General features: G+C 35.8%; 1 protein-coding gene across 1 annotated transcript in view; it reads right to left on the bottom strand.

Annotated features, from left to right (window-relative positions):
* Positions 1 to 4,107: 4,107 nt before the first annotated feature.
* The window catches only part of LOC137394290 (uncharacterized), a 29,114-nt gene continuing 13,841 nt past the window's right edge, over positions 4,108 to 19,380 (bottom strand). The window contains exons 5-8 of the mRNA XM_068081006.1: positions 17,737 to 17,959; positions 6,280 to 6,420; positions 4,378 to 4,518; positions 4,108 to 4,198 (exon numbers count right to left, since the gene is read on the bottom strand). Of these exons, the coding sequence (XP_067937107.1) occupies positions 4,108 to 4,198; positions 4,378 to 4,518; positions 6,280 to 6,420; positions 17,737 to 17,959 (596 nt within the window). The remainder of the gene's footprint in view (positions 4,199 to 4,377; positions 4,519 to 6,279; positions 6,421 to 17,736; positions 17,960 to 19,380) is intronic.

Genomic DNA, 19,380 nt, shown 5'->3' with positions numbered 1-19,380 from the left:
CATTTGCCACATATTGTACATCATTAGATGCAGAATTTTTTCCTTGTTCTAGTAAAGTAAATCAGGAGTCTTTCATTCTTCTTTTACAGCATTGGTGATAGAATTAGTGTCATCAAGTTATCTCTTCAGTGTCCGACCACATAACTTGTTAGTGGTAAAATGTGATGGCATCACTATGTGTTGTGCATTCTGTAATCTCACAAAGTCAAATAGTTTGGCATAAAAAAATAAAAAATGAATAAAATAATAAAATGAATAAAAAAATGAAAATATCTTTTCGTTTTTTTATTCATGTCAGTTGCATATGCCTTTCGATTGAGATAAAAAATAAGTATGGATTGTTATGTGATGGAAATTTACTTCATATTAATCAGTAGAAAATTCCGCATCTAATGGTATATGGTTTATGATAGTTTTTGTAAAACTAAGTCAGTAAATCATTGCTACCACCAATTGTCTCTTAAAATGTGAGGTGGTCTCATAATTTCTGACGGCACTGTACCTCTCGATACTGGTACAAATGTAAAAATGAGATATCAGACTGTCTTTGTCTGACCGAATAGAGAGAGAATGTAGGTCTACTGTAGATGCTATTCCTACTCGAGAAAATACAATTCTCAGCATGAAAAGTATTGACCTTGACAGCGATTTAGCAATTGAACCTTACGGAAAACCTAAAATAGAATTCATGGATACACGAAAAACGATTGTGTTTCATTGAGTTAATAGAATTCATAGTTTTAATTAATATGTCATTTGGCGTAAGCAATCGAGAAAAGAGTGTATACACTATATAGTAAGGGCTGTATATCGTAAGAGCCATCGTAGACTGGTGGCAATTGGATTACTAACCTGCAGTTGCGATCTGCGTGAGTTCAAATCTTGCAGATTGCACAATTTAATTCAAAGACTTTAATAGCTATAGCTGGACATACACAGACACACAAACTTTGAGAAATATAGATTTAACAATGTTGCGTTAAAACTCATTGCACTCATTGATAAGTTTGCTACAGTTTGTAGCCAAAACTAGCTTTTTATGTGAGATGGAAGAAGAGTTACGAGCATCCATCAATTGTAAGATCAAATTACAGCAATGCTATCAAATAATATGCTATAAATTTGCAGATTTATAAATTATATAATGATAATCTATCAAATGCTACAAATATGTCTTCATGAACAGGTGATATAAATAAACCATACTTATATTTCATGCAGAAACAAAGGTCAACATTTTTACAGCAAAAACATTTGCATCGTTTGCTCGGATAGCTGCGTTCTGATCGTTGTTTTCAATAGACCGAACATTTTCTGATTGTCCAATACCTTCCACAATGTCTTCTGACCTTAATTCTCTTTTTGCACTGCTGAACTAGTCGATATTAATGTTCAAACAATTTTGGGCAGAGCAAAACTCATACGCGTTGCATTTAGCACAAAAGCAATGCATAAAAGTTTAGCTCGCTAAACGTAACCTTGGACCTAAGACTAGTTGTTGATCTACCATCATAAACGTAAACATTTTTATGAACATGTACTTCGAAGCATCAAGACCGCGTTGAACAAAGACTACTATTAGCCTGAGACACTTGTTAATCATTTCTACGGCGTTGCTTTCAAAGTTTTAGAGAAAAAAAGCGCAAAGTATTGTAATTGGACAAAGAGAGAATTAATTGTCATTGATGCAATCGAATTATTATTAATACGATTTGGTGGACACTCCTACTGATCACTTGATATCAATGGGTTCATAAAAATCAAAGATTGTCAAAGTGGCGGTCAAATGGAGGTGGCGTTCAAATAAAGGGTGGTGCTCTATTTTTCAACCATTCTCTTATAATGGTGGTCAAATACAGGTGACATTCAAATAGAGATGGTATTCGAGCAGTACTTGTAGACTCCGATATATGTTCCTGACAAATATTGGAATACAGCGAGTTATTATATCGTGCCTACTGCAAAACTTCATCAATGACAGCTGAACTACACTGACAGCAGTATTATTGTAATTCTGAGATTTTTACCATTTCTAGTGGTAGACTTGACTATGCAGTTAATAGATGGAGTAAAAACAAGCAAAATTTACATGCTAAGAGAGCTTAACAATTCCATTCTTCAAGGCATTAGATTAGGAATGACTAATTAGTATTTTTAACTCGACTGTATTAATAAAGGTTTGTTTAGTAACCGTATTAAATATGTTAACTTTAATAACTACAGTTACCTACAGAAATTTTAGAGTGAGAAAGATTGAGCATCGTATCTCTTTCATGCGTTGTGGAAGAGCGAATAGCTTATTAGCACAATTTTTGTTCGAACGTATTCAGCGCGCTAACTGCCAAATTTGAACTTTGAGAAATTTTTTTCTTAATATCGTAAAAGACAAAAAGTCATCATGTTTCCCATCGTAGGGTGAAAAAAACCGTATAACATGGTCATCAAAACCCGAGGGCGCACTGTACTAGCCACTATTAAGGAACTAATAATCTAAAAACATCTGCATTAAAGAAAAAACAAAATGACTTCCAGTGATTAATAAATGTGACTGTAAAAGTTTAGTAACAGGACAATTCCAAAATAAAAAAACATTCTTTGAACGAGAAAACTGCTATAACATTTAGTGGAGCAGCAGCCTACCATAAAGTGCTCAAAAAAAGTGATTTATTTTATATTAGGATGGACAATATGCTGAAATAATGTTCTAGACCAGAAATTTATGCTGATTCTGAATATCTAGTTTCTACACTTCTAAACTAGCCACCAGACTAATTATAATGTATTACGTGATACAATAAATTAATAATATAATTTTTATAATTTACAAGTTCGACCAGTACAGAGCGGGACTGTGATACATCAAACTAGATCCAAATTTGTAGCTAATTTCAAATATCATATTTTGAGATTTCAAAAACGGATGGATTTGAATTTATATTACATAATATTATTATGTAAGTTATATGCATAACTTGAAGTATGTATTAAATATAATTGTGAATACCACTCAATTCCATGTGTTTTTGGACCAAAATTTGGAGCTTGTTCCGAGGATGTAATTGACAATTCTCTCAACTTACCACAACATTTTCATAATGTATTATGTAATACATGAATTTAATGATATAATTTCAAATTTCGCCAGTTTATCATTTTGGGAAGGCAAAGAGGTTGCAATACATCAATCAAGATCAGAATTTGTGACATATTTCAGATTTAATATTTATATCTTTCCAAGTTGCATAGAGTTTAACATATACACAATATTATATAACCATTTATTTGGATGAACATCCTGTCTTACAGCGACATAAAATGTCTTTCATCACACCAGAAGGCGATGGGTCTGTGTCATCCATGTGATTTTGAGATTTCCATTATACAAAGTCCAGCCATGATTAGTGGGTAGGGGTGGATCAATTGTTGGCTGCACAGCTCTACGCCATATGGCTGCTTGGTAACCAGCTCTCATTACATGCAGCCTCAATTCATCTTGGGTTGGATGAAGGTTAGCTTGGGAAATCCTTGAGGGAGAGCAATAAACCAAATATCTTGCTTCATTGACCTTTTCAGTTGTGTCAATATTATAAAGCCTGCATATGAGTTTCTCTATAGAGTGCTGAGTATCATCACTTACCTCAAACTCCAAGCCCAAAGAGCTTAATACATTGATGAACTCAGGGTTCTGATTGAGCAAATTCAGAAAGGATTTCTTTCCCTTTGAATAAAATGCGCTGATACTATCACAACCGCTGAGTGCATGTAGACCCAGAAGTGCCTGGTAGTAGGGCGGTGTTAGAATACCTGATACATTTCCAATGTGTATGCATCGCATTCGTTCTTTCTTCCCACAGAAGTAGTAGAATTGATCTGATGGAAGCTCATGTACGCAAGATATACGAATCATAAACACATCTGTATCTTGACACTTTATCATCACCGTACAGTTCGATCCTTTGTCTTCCATGATGGACATTATATGTGCTATCATTCTTGTGTCAGCTTCCTCATGATCTGATGCTAGACTCACTATATTTTTGTTAACTGGTTTTCCCATCAATTTGAAAACTGATTTTGTTGCACTTGGAAGAAAATGCTATGTATACATCAAGATCCTGTTTGATCTGTGCACTGCTCCTCTTTACTCAAGAATGGCATAAAGTATTTCCGGTACGTTTCATTGTATGGATCTGATTCTCTGAAAGCATCAATATAAAAAGCAATGAAAAACTTTCACCAATGACCACAAAAAGCCCAGAATAATCAGTCTATTTGGCAAGGTAATGTGCCATTGCTAGATAGCTCTATTCTAAGATAATATAAGATATACAGTATATGTTCAAGTTAGATTGATTGCAGACAAACAAAATGGCTTACCTTTGTACGGCTGGCTGTGTTGTCCTAGTGTCTTGGCGGATGAATTCTCTGAAACATACTTTGTGATATCTCACTTCCATAGCTACCAAGTCAGGGTCCTGACCAATTAAATCCAATACCTTTTGTCCATCTGGCCGTCTTCTGGCGGAGTCAATCAGCAATCCTATAAAAAAGTGAATGCCAAAAATTTATGTTGTTTGGTTACTTTGGAAGTAATAGAGGGCTGAGTAGGTCGTCATAATTATGCAGCTTATTAGTAACAAGACTTGATGCATCACCTGCTGTCAAGGTTTGTGCTTTGACTAGCGTATCTCTTACAGTTTTCTTTCCCGATTTCTTCAACTATTTATCTTCTGACATGATGTACAACTGTGGTAAAAGAGGACCAGTTCCTCTAACAGTGCCAAATGACCTTAATTTTTTGTGGTTGTCTAGAATAAACCCATGACACAAATAATCAGTCATTGTAACAGTGCATTACTATAACATGGACGGAAGTTACCAACATACCTGCCAACTCTCACGCATTGGGCGTGAGACTCACGCAATCACCCCAAAAAAAAATGAAAATACGTGAGATTTTTGCCCCAATTTCCACAATTTTACACATACTATCATTGATACATCAATTGCCCCAAAACCAAATCTCACGCATTGCCCCATTCTTGGGTTGGCAGGCCTGGTCACCAAACACCATGTAGACTTTCAAATAAGTTAACACAAATGGGGCACAAATGACATTGCTCTGCTCTTACTAAATTTGTAAAACAATGTGAACATAGAGATTTATTAATGATAAATATATAATTTATGTGTATCACAATGGCAATAAAAACAATGAGGAGCAACACTATTCAGTGCCCAGTGGTGAAATGGATTGACACCCCAGTACCCACCTCTTCAGAGCTGACAGTATCCTCTGCTGATTTTCTCTTCGTATGTCTGGCCTCAGCTCTTTCCAAGAATAACTTATTGCAGTATTTTTTGTGGCATGCATAGTGACAGACAAGGTTTGTGTGTGAGTCATGTTCAAGAATGTTTGCTGCAATTACTATGTTAAGTTCATCATCCAACTCGGTTCACTTCTGTGTGTACCCCTGAGCAGTTTTTCACTGCTGTGCTGTGACTCTAACCAAGGTTTCCCCACAATTTTTCCAAACAATGGAAGACACAATCCTTATCCTCCATGCTTTTTTAACTCTTAAATGTGAAAACTTGACTTATAGCAGTAATTTCAAACGGAAAAATACCAATTTTCCGAAATTTTAGGAGTTGTCCTCTCTCAAAATAAAATCGTCCTAGAACTTCTAAATGTGACCAGTTATAGGTGTAGAAACTATATAATTGAACTCAGCATAAAATTCTGGCCAAGAATCTGATCTTACTTTATTCTCCATATTTATATAAATAAGAGTGAAAGATAGCTCTAGGCTGCTTCTCCACTAATTGTAATTAAATGAATATGCTACAAAAAGCCGCTCCACATTTTCAATAGATTGATTATTATGAAAAAAGCTGTCTTGTCTACCTTTGCTTTTCATTTTTAAGAAAACATAAAATAAATATAAAACACTTAATGCTCAAAAATTAATTGTTGTTGCGACGTATTAGTGTATTTGTTGTATATTTTTTAACAAAAATCAATCGTCTATGGAAATAACCTCTTTTGCATTGATGTGATTTATGTAACTTAGAGAATCTGTAAGTAGCTTTTAACTAACCAAGCAAAAATTACCTAAGTCATTGATTTAACCTGAATACAATTTTGACAAGATTTGATGAGCATCTTTAAACTAGTAACAAGGGAGAATTTAATAAAGAAGTTATATTTATTTGTATATTACTGTGGAATAAAGAACTACTTTAGGATAGAACATAACAGTAACTATTATTATGACTCACCTCTCTGGTAGCTGTGAAATTTCACATCTGTCAACATCAAGTGATTTCAAACTGGTGAGGTTGCAGATAACTTCTGGTAGACCCTCAGAGAAGTCATTACTACTGAGCTTGAGGATTTCAAGATGAGAAAGCTGTGATAGTCTGTAAAAATGAGAAATACTGAGTATTATTAAAGTATTAAGAGGAGTATTAAGCAGAGTATTAGGTTACCAGATGAACTTGAAGTGATCAAAATTTAAATGTTAACAGAACTAAATCATCAGACCTTAAAGGTTGACTTGCAGCAAAATTCACATTAGTTATCTGGTATCAAAAGGTTTACTATGTCTTACTCCGCCGTGTTGTAGGTGCAAAACATGTGGAAATGTGATTACAAGCTCTTAAAAGCTCAAAAATGAACAGTTAATCGTTAATCACAGATTGAAATCAGTTTATTTCTCTGACGTAATCATTCCATTTGGTTATTGTTTTGATACATGATGTTCTCACGTAACTTGAAAGACCAATAAAAGGCTCGATATAAAACTTCTCGTAGCACTAGTTTATGACAAATGCTTCGGGTTCTAGCATTAGGCCCTTATCAAATATAGATGCTCACTAGAACAGTGCCAACTTGGTGCCAACATGGGACCTAGGGTAGCCCTCCCCAACCACATTTATAATACAAACTAGAATCGAAAATGTGAATTACGCTGTGAAAATGTGAATGTGATTTCAAACTGGTGAGCATACAGATAACTCCTGAGAGACACTCAGAGAATTAAAGTTATAAAAAGTTATAATCATTTGTATATTACTATGGGGGAAATACCTACTTTAACAACAGAATGGAACAGCGTTTCATATAAGGTACTAGGTGAATGCCCGGGGTAATAAAAAGTCTTTGCACAGAAAATTTACTTTTATCCAACGTATACAACATTTACCAATCTAACTTTTAAACTTAATATCCTGAGATAAGTGTTTTTTTGCAGTTTAAATAAATTTAAAGAAAAAATAAAACAACAGTAAAGGTGTTTAAATGTAAAATAATGAGTAATGGATGGATAGTCTGTTCTACTACAATGAAAAATTATTAGATACTGATACAATTAATATGAACTGAAGAAACAAAATAAAATTGATGAACATGTTAAAGTAACAGTAACAATGAGTACATAGAAGTGTGTGTATAGAAAGGTTACTGTTGCAGCAGAGACTATTCATCAAATTTTTAATACAATGAAACTGCTACAAACGTAACAATGAATATCAGAAGCGTCTTATGATATCACTGAAGAAGTGTAGCGCACGAAGGTACCTTGTCTGAAGCAGTGTAGCGCATGAAGGTACCTTGTCTGAAGAAGTGTAGCGCATGAAGGTACCTTGTCTGAAGCAGTGTAGCGCGCGAAGGTACCTTGTCTGAAGCAGTGTAGCGCATGAAGGTACCTTGTCTGAAGCAGTGTAGCGCGCGAAGGTACCTTGTCTGAAGCAGTGTAGCGCATGAAGGTACCTTGTCTGAAGCAGTGTAGCGCACGAAGGTACCTTGTCTGAAGCAGTGTAGTGCACGAAGGTACCTTGTCTGAAGCAGTGTAGCACACGAAGGTACCTTGTCTGAAGCAGTGTAGCGCACGAAGTTACCTTGTCTGAAGCAGTGTAGCGCATGAAGGTACCTTGTCTGAAGAAGTGTAGCGCACGAAGGTACCTTGTCTGAAGCAGTGTAGCGCACGAAGGTACCTTGTCTGAAGCAGTGTAGCGCACGAAGGTACCTTGTCTGAAGCAGTGTAGCGCATGAAGGTACCTTGTCTGAAGAAGTGTAGCGCACGAAGGTACCTTGTCTGAAGCAGTGTAGCGCATGAAGGTACCTTGTCTGAAGAAGTGTAGTGCACGAAGTTACCTTGTCTGAAGCAGTGTAGCGCATGAAGGTACCTTGTCTGAAGAAGTGTAGTGCACGAAGGTACCTTGTCTGAAGCAGTGTAGCGCATGAAGGTACCTTGTCTGAAGAAGTGTAGTGCACGAAGTTACCTTGTCTGAAGCAGTGTAGCGCATGAAGGTACCTTGTCTGAAGCAATGTAGCGCACGAAGGTACCTTGTCTGAAGCAGTGTAGCACACGAAGGTACCTTGTCTGAAGCAGTGTAGCGCACGAAGTTACCTTGTCTGAAGCAGTGTAGCGCATGAAGGTACCTTGTCTGAAGAAGTGTAGCGCACGAAGGTACCTTGTCTGAAGCAGTGTAGCGCACGAAGGTACCTTGTCTGAAGCAGTGTAGCGCACGAAGGTACCTTGTCTGAAGCAGTGTAGCGCATGAAGGTACCTTGTCTGAAGCAATGTAGCGCATGAAGGTACCTTGTCTGAGGCAGTGTAGCGCACGAAGGTACCTTGTCTGAAGCAGTGTAGCGCACGAAGGTACCTTGTCTGAAGCAGTGTAGCGCACGAAGGTACCTTGTCTGAAGCAGTGTAGCGCACGAAGGTACCTTGTCTGAAGCAGTGTAGCGCACGAAGGTACCTTGTCTGAAGCAGTGTAGCGCACGAAGGTACCTTGTCTGAAGCAGTGTAGCACACGAAGGTACCTTGTCTGAAGCAGTGTAGCGCACGAAGGTACCTTGTCTGTAGCAGTGTAGTGCATGAAGGTACCTTGTCTGAAGCAGTGTAGCGCACGAAGTTACCTTGTCTGAAGCAGTGTAGCGCATGAAGGTACCTTGTCTGAAGAAGTGTAGCGCACGAAGGTACCTTGTCTGAAGCAGTGTAGCGCACGAAGGTACCTTGTCTGAAGCAGTGTAGCGCACGAAGGTACCTTGTCTGAAGCAGTGTAGTGCACGAAGGTACCTTGTCTGAAGCAGTGTAGCGCACGAAGGTACCTTGTCTGAAGCAGTGTAGCGCACGAAGGTACCTTGTCTGAAGCAGTGTAGCGCACGAAGGTACCTTGTCTGAAGCAGTGTAGCGCACGAAGGTACCTTGTCTGAAGCAGTGTAGCACACGAAGGTACCTTGTCTGAAGCAGTGTAGCGCACGAAGGTACCTTGTCTGTAGCAGTGTAGTGCATGAAGGTACCTTGTCTGAAGCAGTGTAGTGCACGAAGGTACCTTGTCTGAAGCAGTGTAGCGCATGAAGGTACCTTGTCTGAAGCAGTGTAGCGCACGAAGGTACCTTGTCTGAAGCAGTGTAGTGCACGAAGGTACCTTGTCTGAAGCAGTGTAGCTCACGAAGGTACCTTGTCTGAAGCAGTGTAGTGCATGAAGGTACCTTGTCTGAAGCAGTGTAGCGCATGAAGGTACCTTGTCTGAAGCAGTGTAGTGCACGAAGGTACCTTGTCTGAAGCAGTGCAGCGCACGAAGGTACCTTGTCTGAAGCAGTGTAATGCTCGAAGGTACCTTGTCTGAAGCAGTGTAGCGCACGAAGGTACCTTGTCTGAAGCAGTGTAACGCACGAAGATACCTTGTCTGAAGCAGTGTAGCGCATGAAGGTACCTTGTCTGAAGCGGTGTAACACACGAAGGTACCTTGTCTGAAGCAGTGTAATGCACGAAGGTACCTTGTCTGAAGCAGTGTAGCACACGAAGGTACCTTGTCTGAAGCAGTGTAGCGCACGAATATACCTTGTCTGAAACAGTGTAGCGCATGAAGGTACCTTGTCTGAAGAAGTGTAGCGCATGAAGGTACCTTGTCTGAAGCAGTGTAGCGCATGAAGGTACCTTGTCTGAAGCAGTGTAGCGCATGAAGGTACCTTGTCTGAAGCGGTGTAGTGCACGAAGGTACCTTGTCTGAAGCAGTGTAGTGCACGAAGGTACCTTGTCTGAAGCAGTGTAGCGCACGAAGGTACCTTGTCTGAAGCAGTGTAGCACACGAAGGTACCTTGTCTGAAGCAGTGTAGCGCATGAAGGTACCTTGTCTGAAGCAGTGTAGCACATGAAGGTAATTTGTCTGACCGAATAGAGAAAAAAGCTTTTAGTTTTTCAAAGTCTTAAATGATTATTTTAGGAATAAATGCTAGTGGAACCGAAAATTTAAAAAATGTAAATTAGAAATTGGATATTTGAAAATGACAATCTGAAAAAGTAGGCAACAAATATAATGTTTTTAACCACCTTCAACAAAAAACAAACACAAAAGGTAATATTAGTTATCAATAAAAAGTACAAACGCAGGTTGTAACCTGCACTCCCGGCTAGAAGCAAAAGTGGTCATAAAACTCTGATATGCCGAACCGATGTCATGTGGGAAAACAATACCGAACCAATAGCTACTAGATAACGATAGATAATATTACTAAAATTAATGAAAACAGTTTAGTGTGATGATTAGATGCGACTGTCTGTAGACTCGGAGGTTCCAAGTTCAAATCCAGCACAATGCAGATTTTTCATTTCTAGATTTTAATCACTCGACAGATGAACGACAATAAAACACTGAGACTTATTTATATACATGTATATACATAAACATATATACAGTAGATGCAGTATGAACAGTCTCTTGCATGAAAGTGCTCAATATTAAAATAGAGCGATGTAAAATTGGGTAAAAATGAAAGTTAAAGTTAAGTTTAAAACAACTTTATTACTAATAGTTTCATATTGCCATGCAATAATCATCAGAAATGATGATTATTGCATGGCAATAATCATCATCTGATGATTATTGCATGGCAATATGAAACTATTAGTAATAAAGTTGTTTTAAACTTAACTTTAACTTTCATTTTTACCCAATTTTACATAAACATATATATATATTTCACTGTATATATATATATATATATATATACAGTGAAATATATATATATATATATATACATGTATATACATAAACATATATATATATACATATATATTTCACTGTATATATATATATATATATATGTATATACAGTGAAACACGGATAACTCAAACTTCAAGGGCCCGAGCAAAAGTGTTCGAGTTATTAGAGCGTTCAAATTATCAGGACAGTCATAAGTGCACGTATTTATTAGTAGATGCATGTACATATACAAACTATATATCAATCAAAAGCATAGATTGCTTGTTGCAAGTTAAAGGGTCTCTCGTGTGAAGTTTTAAATATTTTTAATCAGAAAGTATAGATATTTTTTTATCACTTGAGATTTGTTTGTTGCTTTAGGTGATGTGACTGCCAGGACGTTCTCAGATTAAAATTGGCAAAACTTGATCGCAGTTAAAACGCTCAGAAAAAAAAAAAATACATACGTATTTTTCTACCGAGCGTTTTAACCAAGATCAATTCTGCAGTAAGTCAGTTATTACAAAACTGCTTTACTATTAAAAACCCATTATCAATTTTGCCGATATTACTTTAAAGTTATCCAAATTTTACCTCGCTTTTCTTGCATTCGGAGGGCTTATCGCTAAGTGGATGTTTGGTAAAATTTGATTTTTGCAAACCTTTACAAAAGTCGTTAATGAAAATATTTGTCGATGTTGGTAATAACGAGGCCTAAGAACTACTAAAAGTCGATGTTTATCTCTATGGCTTGGAATAAAGTGATATTCTAAAGCGATAGTAACAACCGTCTCGGTAGCCGTTTGGCAAAAAACTGTTCGAGTTAACGGAGTTTCGGTCGAGTTATCTAAAGCCATTTATCATTGCGTGGGAACAGACCAAGCAAATCCATGCAAAATAACCATGTGTTCGATATATCCGAGGGCGATTTATCCGAGTTTCACTGTATATATATATATGTATCGCAATTAAACATGGGCTTGAACAAGAGCTTATTTTAAAATTTGCTTTTGAAAATGAAAAATAAACTTACTTATATACCATAAAACCTCTAATTGAACGCCATGTCGCTCTATTTTTTAACCCTTCCTCTATAATAGTGGTCAATCGGAGGTGGCGTTCAAATAGAGGCTAGTGTTATATTTTTCAAATGGCTCGTTAGAATCTTGGGAAGATAAATTTAGCCTTTTTGCGGGCGAATCAGATGTCTCCTATATTTTCCCTTTAATTGCTCGATATTAAACATTTTGGATGCAATAAATCTGCTAACTTTCCTCCAACTTGTCAAAAAACTCTCAATAAATATGTTCTAAGAAACCGAGAAATATCTCTACCAGTTGATATCTATTGCTTGCAATTGACCTGCGATGATATTATAGCTTGTGTTCCGCTTTGTATATGTTGGCGCTTTCAATTCTTATTTCATTCTATACTTGAAGATATATTTTTATTTTATATCCATGCTAGCGGAATTCCCGGCGTTGCACAGGTGTTAAGACCAGCTTATAAACAATGAGAGGTAATGTAGTTGCCTACTACTTGCCATTAGACTGGCACACTGCCAATGGCTAATTCGAGTAAGCTTACAAATAGGAGCTAACTACTTGCTTTAACGATTGAGCATGTATAAAATTACTCTACCGCTCTCCGTGACATTGCACCATAACGGAGAGCGGTAGAGGAGAGCGGTAGCGTATTTTCACCCACAAAAGCGACATATATTGCCTAATTAAGCTCCTGTGGCTTAATTGGTGAGAGATAAGACCAGTGAATGGGGGAAGGGGGTTCCAAATCAAATCTTCAGCAATACGGATTCGTCATTTCAAGATTTTAAGTCGATCTACCAATGTTGCATAAAAACTCATTGCACTCATTGATAAGTTTGCTACAGTTTGCAACCAAAACTAGCTTTTTATGTGCGATAGAAGAAGAGTTACGAGCATCCATCAATTGTAAGATCAAATTACAGCAATGATGCTATCAAATAATATGCTATAAATTTGCAGATTTATAAGTTATATAATGATAATCTATCAAATGCTACAAATATGTCTTCATGAACAGGTGATATAAATAAACCATACTTATGTTACATGCAGAAACTAAGGTCAACATTTTTACAACAAAAACATTTGCATCGTTTGCTCGGATAGCTGCGTTCTGATCGTTGTTTTCAATAGAACGAACATTTTCTGATTGTCCAATACCTTCCACAATGTCTTCCGACCTTAAGTCTCTTTTTGCACTGCTGAACTAGTCGATATTAATGTCCAAACAATTTTGGACAAAGCAAAACTCTTACGCGTTACATTTAACACAAAAGTATTGCATAAAAGTTTAGCTCGCTAAACGTAACCTTGGATCTAAATTTGTGATCTACCATCGTAAACGTAAACATTTTCATGTACATGTACTTCGAAGTATCAAGACCGCGTTGAACAAAGAACTACTATTAGCCTGAGACACTTATTAATTATTTATATGGACTTGCTTTCAAAGTTTTAGAGAAAAAAAGCGAAAAGTATTGTAGTTGAACAAAGAGAGAATTAATTGTCATTGATGTAATCGAATTATTATTAATACGATTTGGTGGACACTCCTACTGATCACTTGATATCATGGGTTCAAAAAGATCAAAGATTGTCAAAGTGGCGGTCAAATGGAGGTGGCGTTCAAATAAAGGGTGGTGCTCTATTTTTCAACCATTCTCTTATAATGCTGGTCAAATACAGGTGGCATTCAAATAGAGATGGTATTCGAGCAGTACTTGTAGACTCCGATATATGTTCCTGACAAATATTGGAATACAGCGAGTTATTATATTGAGCCTACTGCAGAACTTCATCAATGACAGCTGAACTACACTGACAGCAGTATTATTGTAATTCTGAGATTTATACCATTTCTAGTGGTAGACTTGACTATGCAGTTAATAGATGGAGTAAAAACAAGCAAAATTTACATGCTAAGAGAGCTTAACAATTCCATTCTTCAAGGCAATAGATTAGGAATGACTAATTAGTTTTTTAACTCGACTGTATTAATAAAGGTTTGTTTAATAACGGTATTAAATATGTTAACTTTAGTAACTACAGTTACCTACAGAAATTAACATGTTAACATGTTTAATAACTGTATCAAACATGTTAACTTTAATAACTATAGTTACCTACAGAAATTTTAGAGTGAGAAAGATTGAGCATCGTATCTCTTTCATGCGTTGTGGAAGAGCAAATAGCTTATTAGCATAATTTTTGTTCGAACGTATTCAGCGCGCTAACTGCCAAATTTGAACTTTGAGAAAAAGTTTGGTTGATATCGTATAAGACAAAAAGCATCATGTTTCCCATCGTAGGGTGAAAAAAAACTGTCTAACATGGTCATCATAACCCGAGGGCGCACTGTACTAGCCACTATTAAGGAACTAATAATTTAAAAACACATCTGCATTAAAGAAAAAACAAAATGACTTCCAGTGAATAATAAATGTGACTGTAAAAGTTTAGTAATAGAACAATTCCAAAATAAAAAAACATTCTTTGAATGAGAATACTGCTATAACACTGTAATTAAATGAATATGCTACAAAAAACCGCTCCACATTTTCAATAGATTGATTATCATGGAAAAAGCTCTTTTGTCTATCTTTGTTTTTCATTTTTAAGAAAACGTAAAATAAATGTAAAACATTTAGTGCTCAAAAATTAATTGTTGTTGCAACGTATTAGAGTATTTGTTGTATATTTTTTTAACAAAAATCAATTGTCTATGTAAATAGCCTCTTTTACATCGATGTGATTTATGCAACTTAGAGAATCTGTATGTAGTTTTTAACTAGCTATGAAAATAAATGACTAAAATCATTGCTTTAACCTAAATATGATTTTGACCAATCATAATGAAGTAATACATAATGATGAGCAATAGTACACAATGTCTTGACTCAAGTGTTTTATATCTACAGACAACAGAAGAGTTCGGAGTCTTTCATCTCTTCTTTCTAATTAAAATTATGTGAGATAATATAAACTTTTTACAATCTCCACGAATAACATAAATATATTCTTATGTTAAAGATTGGATATTTCTGGTGAACATACTTGCTCATTACAGTACTCCTATAACATATACCTCCTATAACATAGACCTCCTATAACATATACCTCCTATAACATATACCTCCTATAACATAGACCTCCTATAACATATACCTCCTATAACATATACCTCCTATAACATATACCTCCTATAACATATACCTCCTATAACATATACCTCCTATTACATATACCTCCTATAACATATACCTCCTATAATATACACCTCCTATAACATATACCTCCTATAACATATACCTCCTATAACATATACCTCCTATAACATATACCTCCTATAACATATACCTCCTATTACATAAATTCCAGATAACGTAAAGAATTTATGTGAAGGTTTTGCTTTGTGCTACGTAGAAAATTCCATGTAACGTAAAGTGTCAAGTCAAGGGAGTTTTCAAACTCTATTTGAATGTTAATCTATTTCACCGCACTTGCAAAAAAACTACATGCATACAGTGTTATATCTATTATATATGCAACTTTTGTCATTTTAGACCGTTAGATGTTTGGCCAAAAAGAAAATAGGATAGCTGCGCAATTGTTTATAAACACAAAGGTGATTGATTGGTGCAAGTGATACGACTTCAGCCCACCAATCTGAATCTGATGAGTTGGAGCATTGTCAAAAGTTCTTTTTTATCCTGACCTTGACCCCTGGATACAAATAGACGAGGAACAGGTAGTATTGCTTTTTTATAATAAAAACATTTTGTTGTTTTGCATTATTGTAGCTGTATAAAATATTTATTATTAGTTTTACCTTGCAGAATAGATTTTGCTGTTTAGAAAAAATAGGCAACTCGTTGTAAATGAGCGTTAAAAATGTGCGCTAACCAAAAACTTTTTTGTAAAAATTACCGCAATCATGGTCTTTAAAACCGGTGAGATTGATCAGAAAAAGGAGAAATGTTATCGATACAAACCAATAACACTGCAGTTATGGTACTAGAAATTCCCCTGTCATACAGCCCATGACCAAAGTGATAATGGAAAAAGAAAGGGTACTGCCGGTTGAGAAATGCAATATTAACAGTCAAATGGCACTGCAGTGCATTAGGAGAACTGCAATGGCAGCTGCAATGGTAGCTGTAATGTACTGGGTGTTATTATGTACAACAAACAGCAATAATGAAAGGAAAAGATTATATTTTTATATCTCTCCCCTGCAATAGGAGGAATGCATAATTAGAAGTAAAATGGCGAGCTGTTGCGTAATATACACAGACTGGAGAGGGCTGTATATCATTGGTCATAGCAACCAATATCAAGAAGATGTGGCATTTATCTAGATTTTTGTATCTATATCTAAAAAAGTTATGCTGAATTTAAAAATCTAAATAGATTTTAGCTGGTTGTCATAGAAATAGATGTATATCTATAAGAAAATGTAGGCCTATCACTTAATTTTGCAGATATTACAAACGGCTTGGCAGTACCGTCATATTGGGCACAGCCGCAGTATCATCAACAAAATCTTTAGAAAAATAATAACAGTAAAATATTGCACACCATCGGTCACTATAAACTTTGATTTTGTAAATTTGAATGCTTATTCTTATAACTAAGTCTTATAATAATCTTATAAAATCGAATAATTATTCTTAAATTAAATATTGTAATGATCTTATAAGAATCGTTAGAAAAATATCATTGTCATTTCCTTTACTTTCGCTGCTTTGGGCATCAGTTGGAATACCAAAGTACTCATTATAAGTGCCCAAAATGTCAGAGTCCGGTAGAATCGGCAAAAAAGAAACGATTACTTTTCAGTACTTCTATACGTTTATTACAGAAACCTTCGGCAATTGGACAATGCCATAGACTGGTGAAATGTACATGTGTTTCTCGTGAAATGCGCGCGACTTAATGGTTCTACTCTCTGTCGCATGGCTTTATCGGCGTTTCGTTGGCCAGTTTTAATTATGATTAAAAAAGGCTTGTCAAGTTTTTATTGCGATTTTAGGTCAAACTAATCTGTCTGTTCATGTATAATCCGATCAGGTGGGTTAGTTTTAGGATATTACGTCAACTTTTCAAAGACTTGGTAACGTATTTAAATATGTTTGTGTGTTTTGTATCATTATTATACTTAAACGACTCTACACAAAAATTGTTAAATTTCTTGATGGGATTTCGATACAAGGGTTTGGTAACGGCTGTTGACGGATAATTTTTTGGGAGTTGTGTGCGCATATGCATTTATCATAAAGCTCCCAAACAATCGCTTCGCTCGTGTTTGGTCGTGGGACAATCTACAAATTAAATGAGTTAACCAAACTTTTTGCTTATTGCCAAAGAGATGAGTTTGAAAAGATCTTGGAACAGATTGGGCAATTTACAAATTTATACCTGTTTTTATATAAATGAATTACTTTAACAAACAAAATTGTTTTATAAAATGATGAATGAAGGTGCGGATCTGTTATCCTATAGAATATAATGTGAACTGTGTAGACACACTTTCAAAAACTACTACCCTGATATCTAAGTACTTCATTTATGTGGGAGCTTATTGTTTCAGTTCCACCAGCCTGTTTATCTAAGTTAGTAAAATTTGAGACAGCAAGTAGAAAGTTGAGAAAGGTATGACAACTTCTGTTGTATAGCAGTAACTACCTAACTTCTTACCTTTCCCACTGTGATGGATCATGTAGGTCTCTCACATCAAGTGTGTTCAGACGTGGGGAGATGAGTCCTAGTGGTGGAATATCTCTTCTACAGTACAAGTGAGTTATGTGATAGGGTTTAATGTCATCAAGAATCTCTTTAACGTTCATATTTTTGAAACCAAATAATGGCCCCCAGTCTTCAGGCTCATCCTCACCAGAATGTCTGTATCTGACTTCATATTCTACAATAAGTTCACAAATAATTAGTGTATTCCACATTGCAAAGTGCATGTAGATGTGAACAATATATGTTGAAATACGACTTACAATATCTGGCAGCTTCGGGTATTTCATACGATAGGTTTGACTCTGGTTTTTTGCTGCCAGTGCATAATATTGGGTGGAAGCAAGTAACAGTGCTACATTTTCAGTTCACTAACTTTATTGATTCTAATAAATATACTTTAATATTCCAGTTCTTTGTTAATTTAATATTTCAGTTCTTTTCGGTTAATTTAAAATATATCGCTTATGGTTAGCTTGTCAAATAGTAACAGTGAAACCTTGGCTTAAGATTGATCAACTTAACAAATACTTTTTCAACAGCCTTTAGTCCGCGAATATACATGAAAAAGGCGACTTGCGCGAAACTTAACTCCGCGAATAAATTCATCCTGTAGGGTATGCTAATTGCATTCAACAGCCATATAAAACTATAATATACAAACTACATGTAAATCAGTGGAGTAGATCTAGTAGCAGGTTCACAAAAAGGATGAATAAAAGCCAAAGATATAAACAGGCACTACGAAATGTTGAAGTGTATTCGTCCTTGGTGTGGCTGATACAGCTGATCATGCAAAATATAATTACCAGCTTGCAGGGTTTTTCAGTACCTAGCGGTTTCTGATTTTTGAATGAGTGAAACCAAGGGTGGAGAATACTCTTTCACTGCTTGCACTTGAGCTGATTCCTGTAAAGACTTTAATATCAAAATGTCATTTATTAAACACAGTAGTGAAGGAAAACTGTACGAGTTACAATTGCCACCTCACAATTAATCCCCCTTTCAGGTTTACCACATAGGTCCCAACATCAAAGGTCCTTCTGCAAGCATAGTACTACACATGCAGTCAACTATCTCCCCCACACTTGCTAATTTATAACTGAAAAGTGTTTACAGATTTGTTACACACGTCGAAACATGATTGTCAAAGAACAAAGATTTTTGCAGTATTGTGAAAAATCAAAACACCATTAATTTTGTCTCGAAAAAACCATTGATTTAAATCACTTGATTTAAATCAGGGTTGCCTAATATTTACTGTGCAAGAATGTAAAAGCAGGGACAATAGTTTTCTTCCCTCTGAACTAACTCTATGTTCTAGATACTTTTTGTTTGTCAAACTGGTTTTTTTCTTCTCATTATAACATCAAATTTTTCTCTTCTCCATTACCTTGCTCAGACAATATTTTTCCGTTTTATTTGAACATTCATATATGTTCAGATTAGTAATAATAAAAGATAATGATGAATAATTTTTATTTGGTTTAAAGTGTTTAAAAGTACTTACAATATGCACAAATGTGATGGGAATCGTAACTCTCTAATCACGTAGCAAATATAGAGTATTTATTTATTATTACAGTTTGTCAGATGTCT

The sequence above is a fragment of the Watersipora subatra genome, chromosome 4 (genome assembly GCF_963576615.1).
Source record: "Watersipora subatra chromosome 4, tzWatSuba1.1, whole genome shotgun sequence".
Classification (NCBI taxonomy): Eukaryota; Metazoa; Bryozoa; class Gymnolaemata; order Cheilostomatida; family Watersiporidae; genus Watersipora; species Watersipora subatra.
This window is presented reverse-complemented; position numbering and strand designations above follow the sequence as displayed.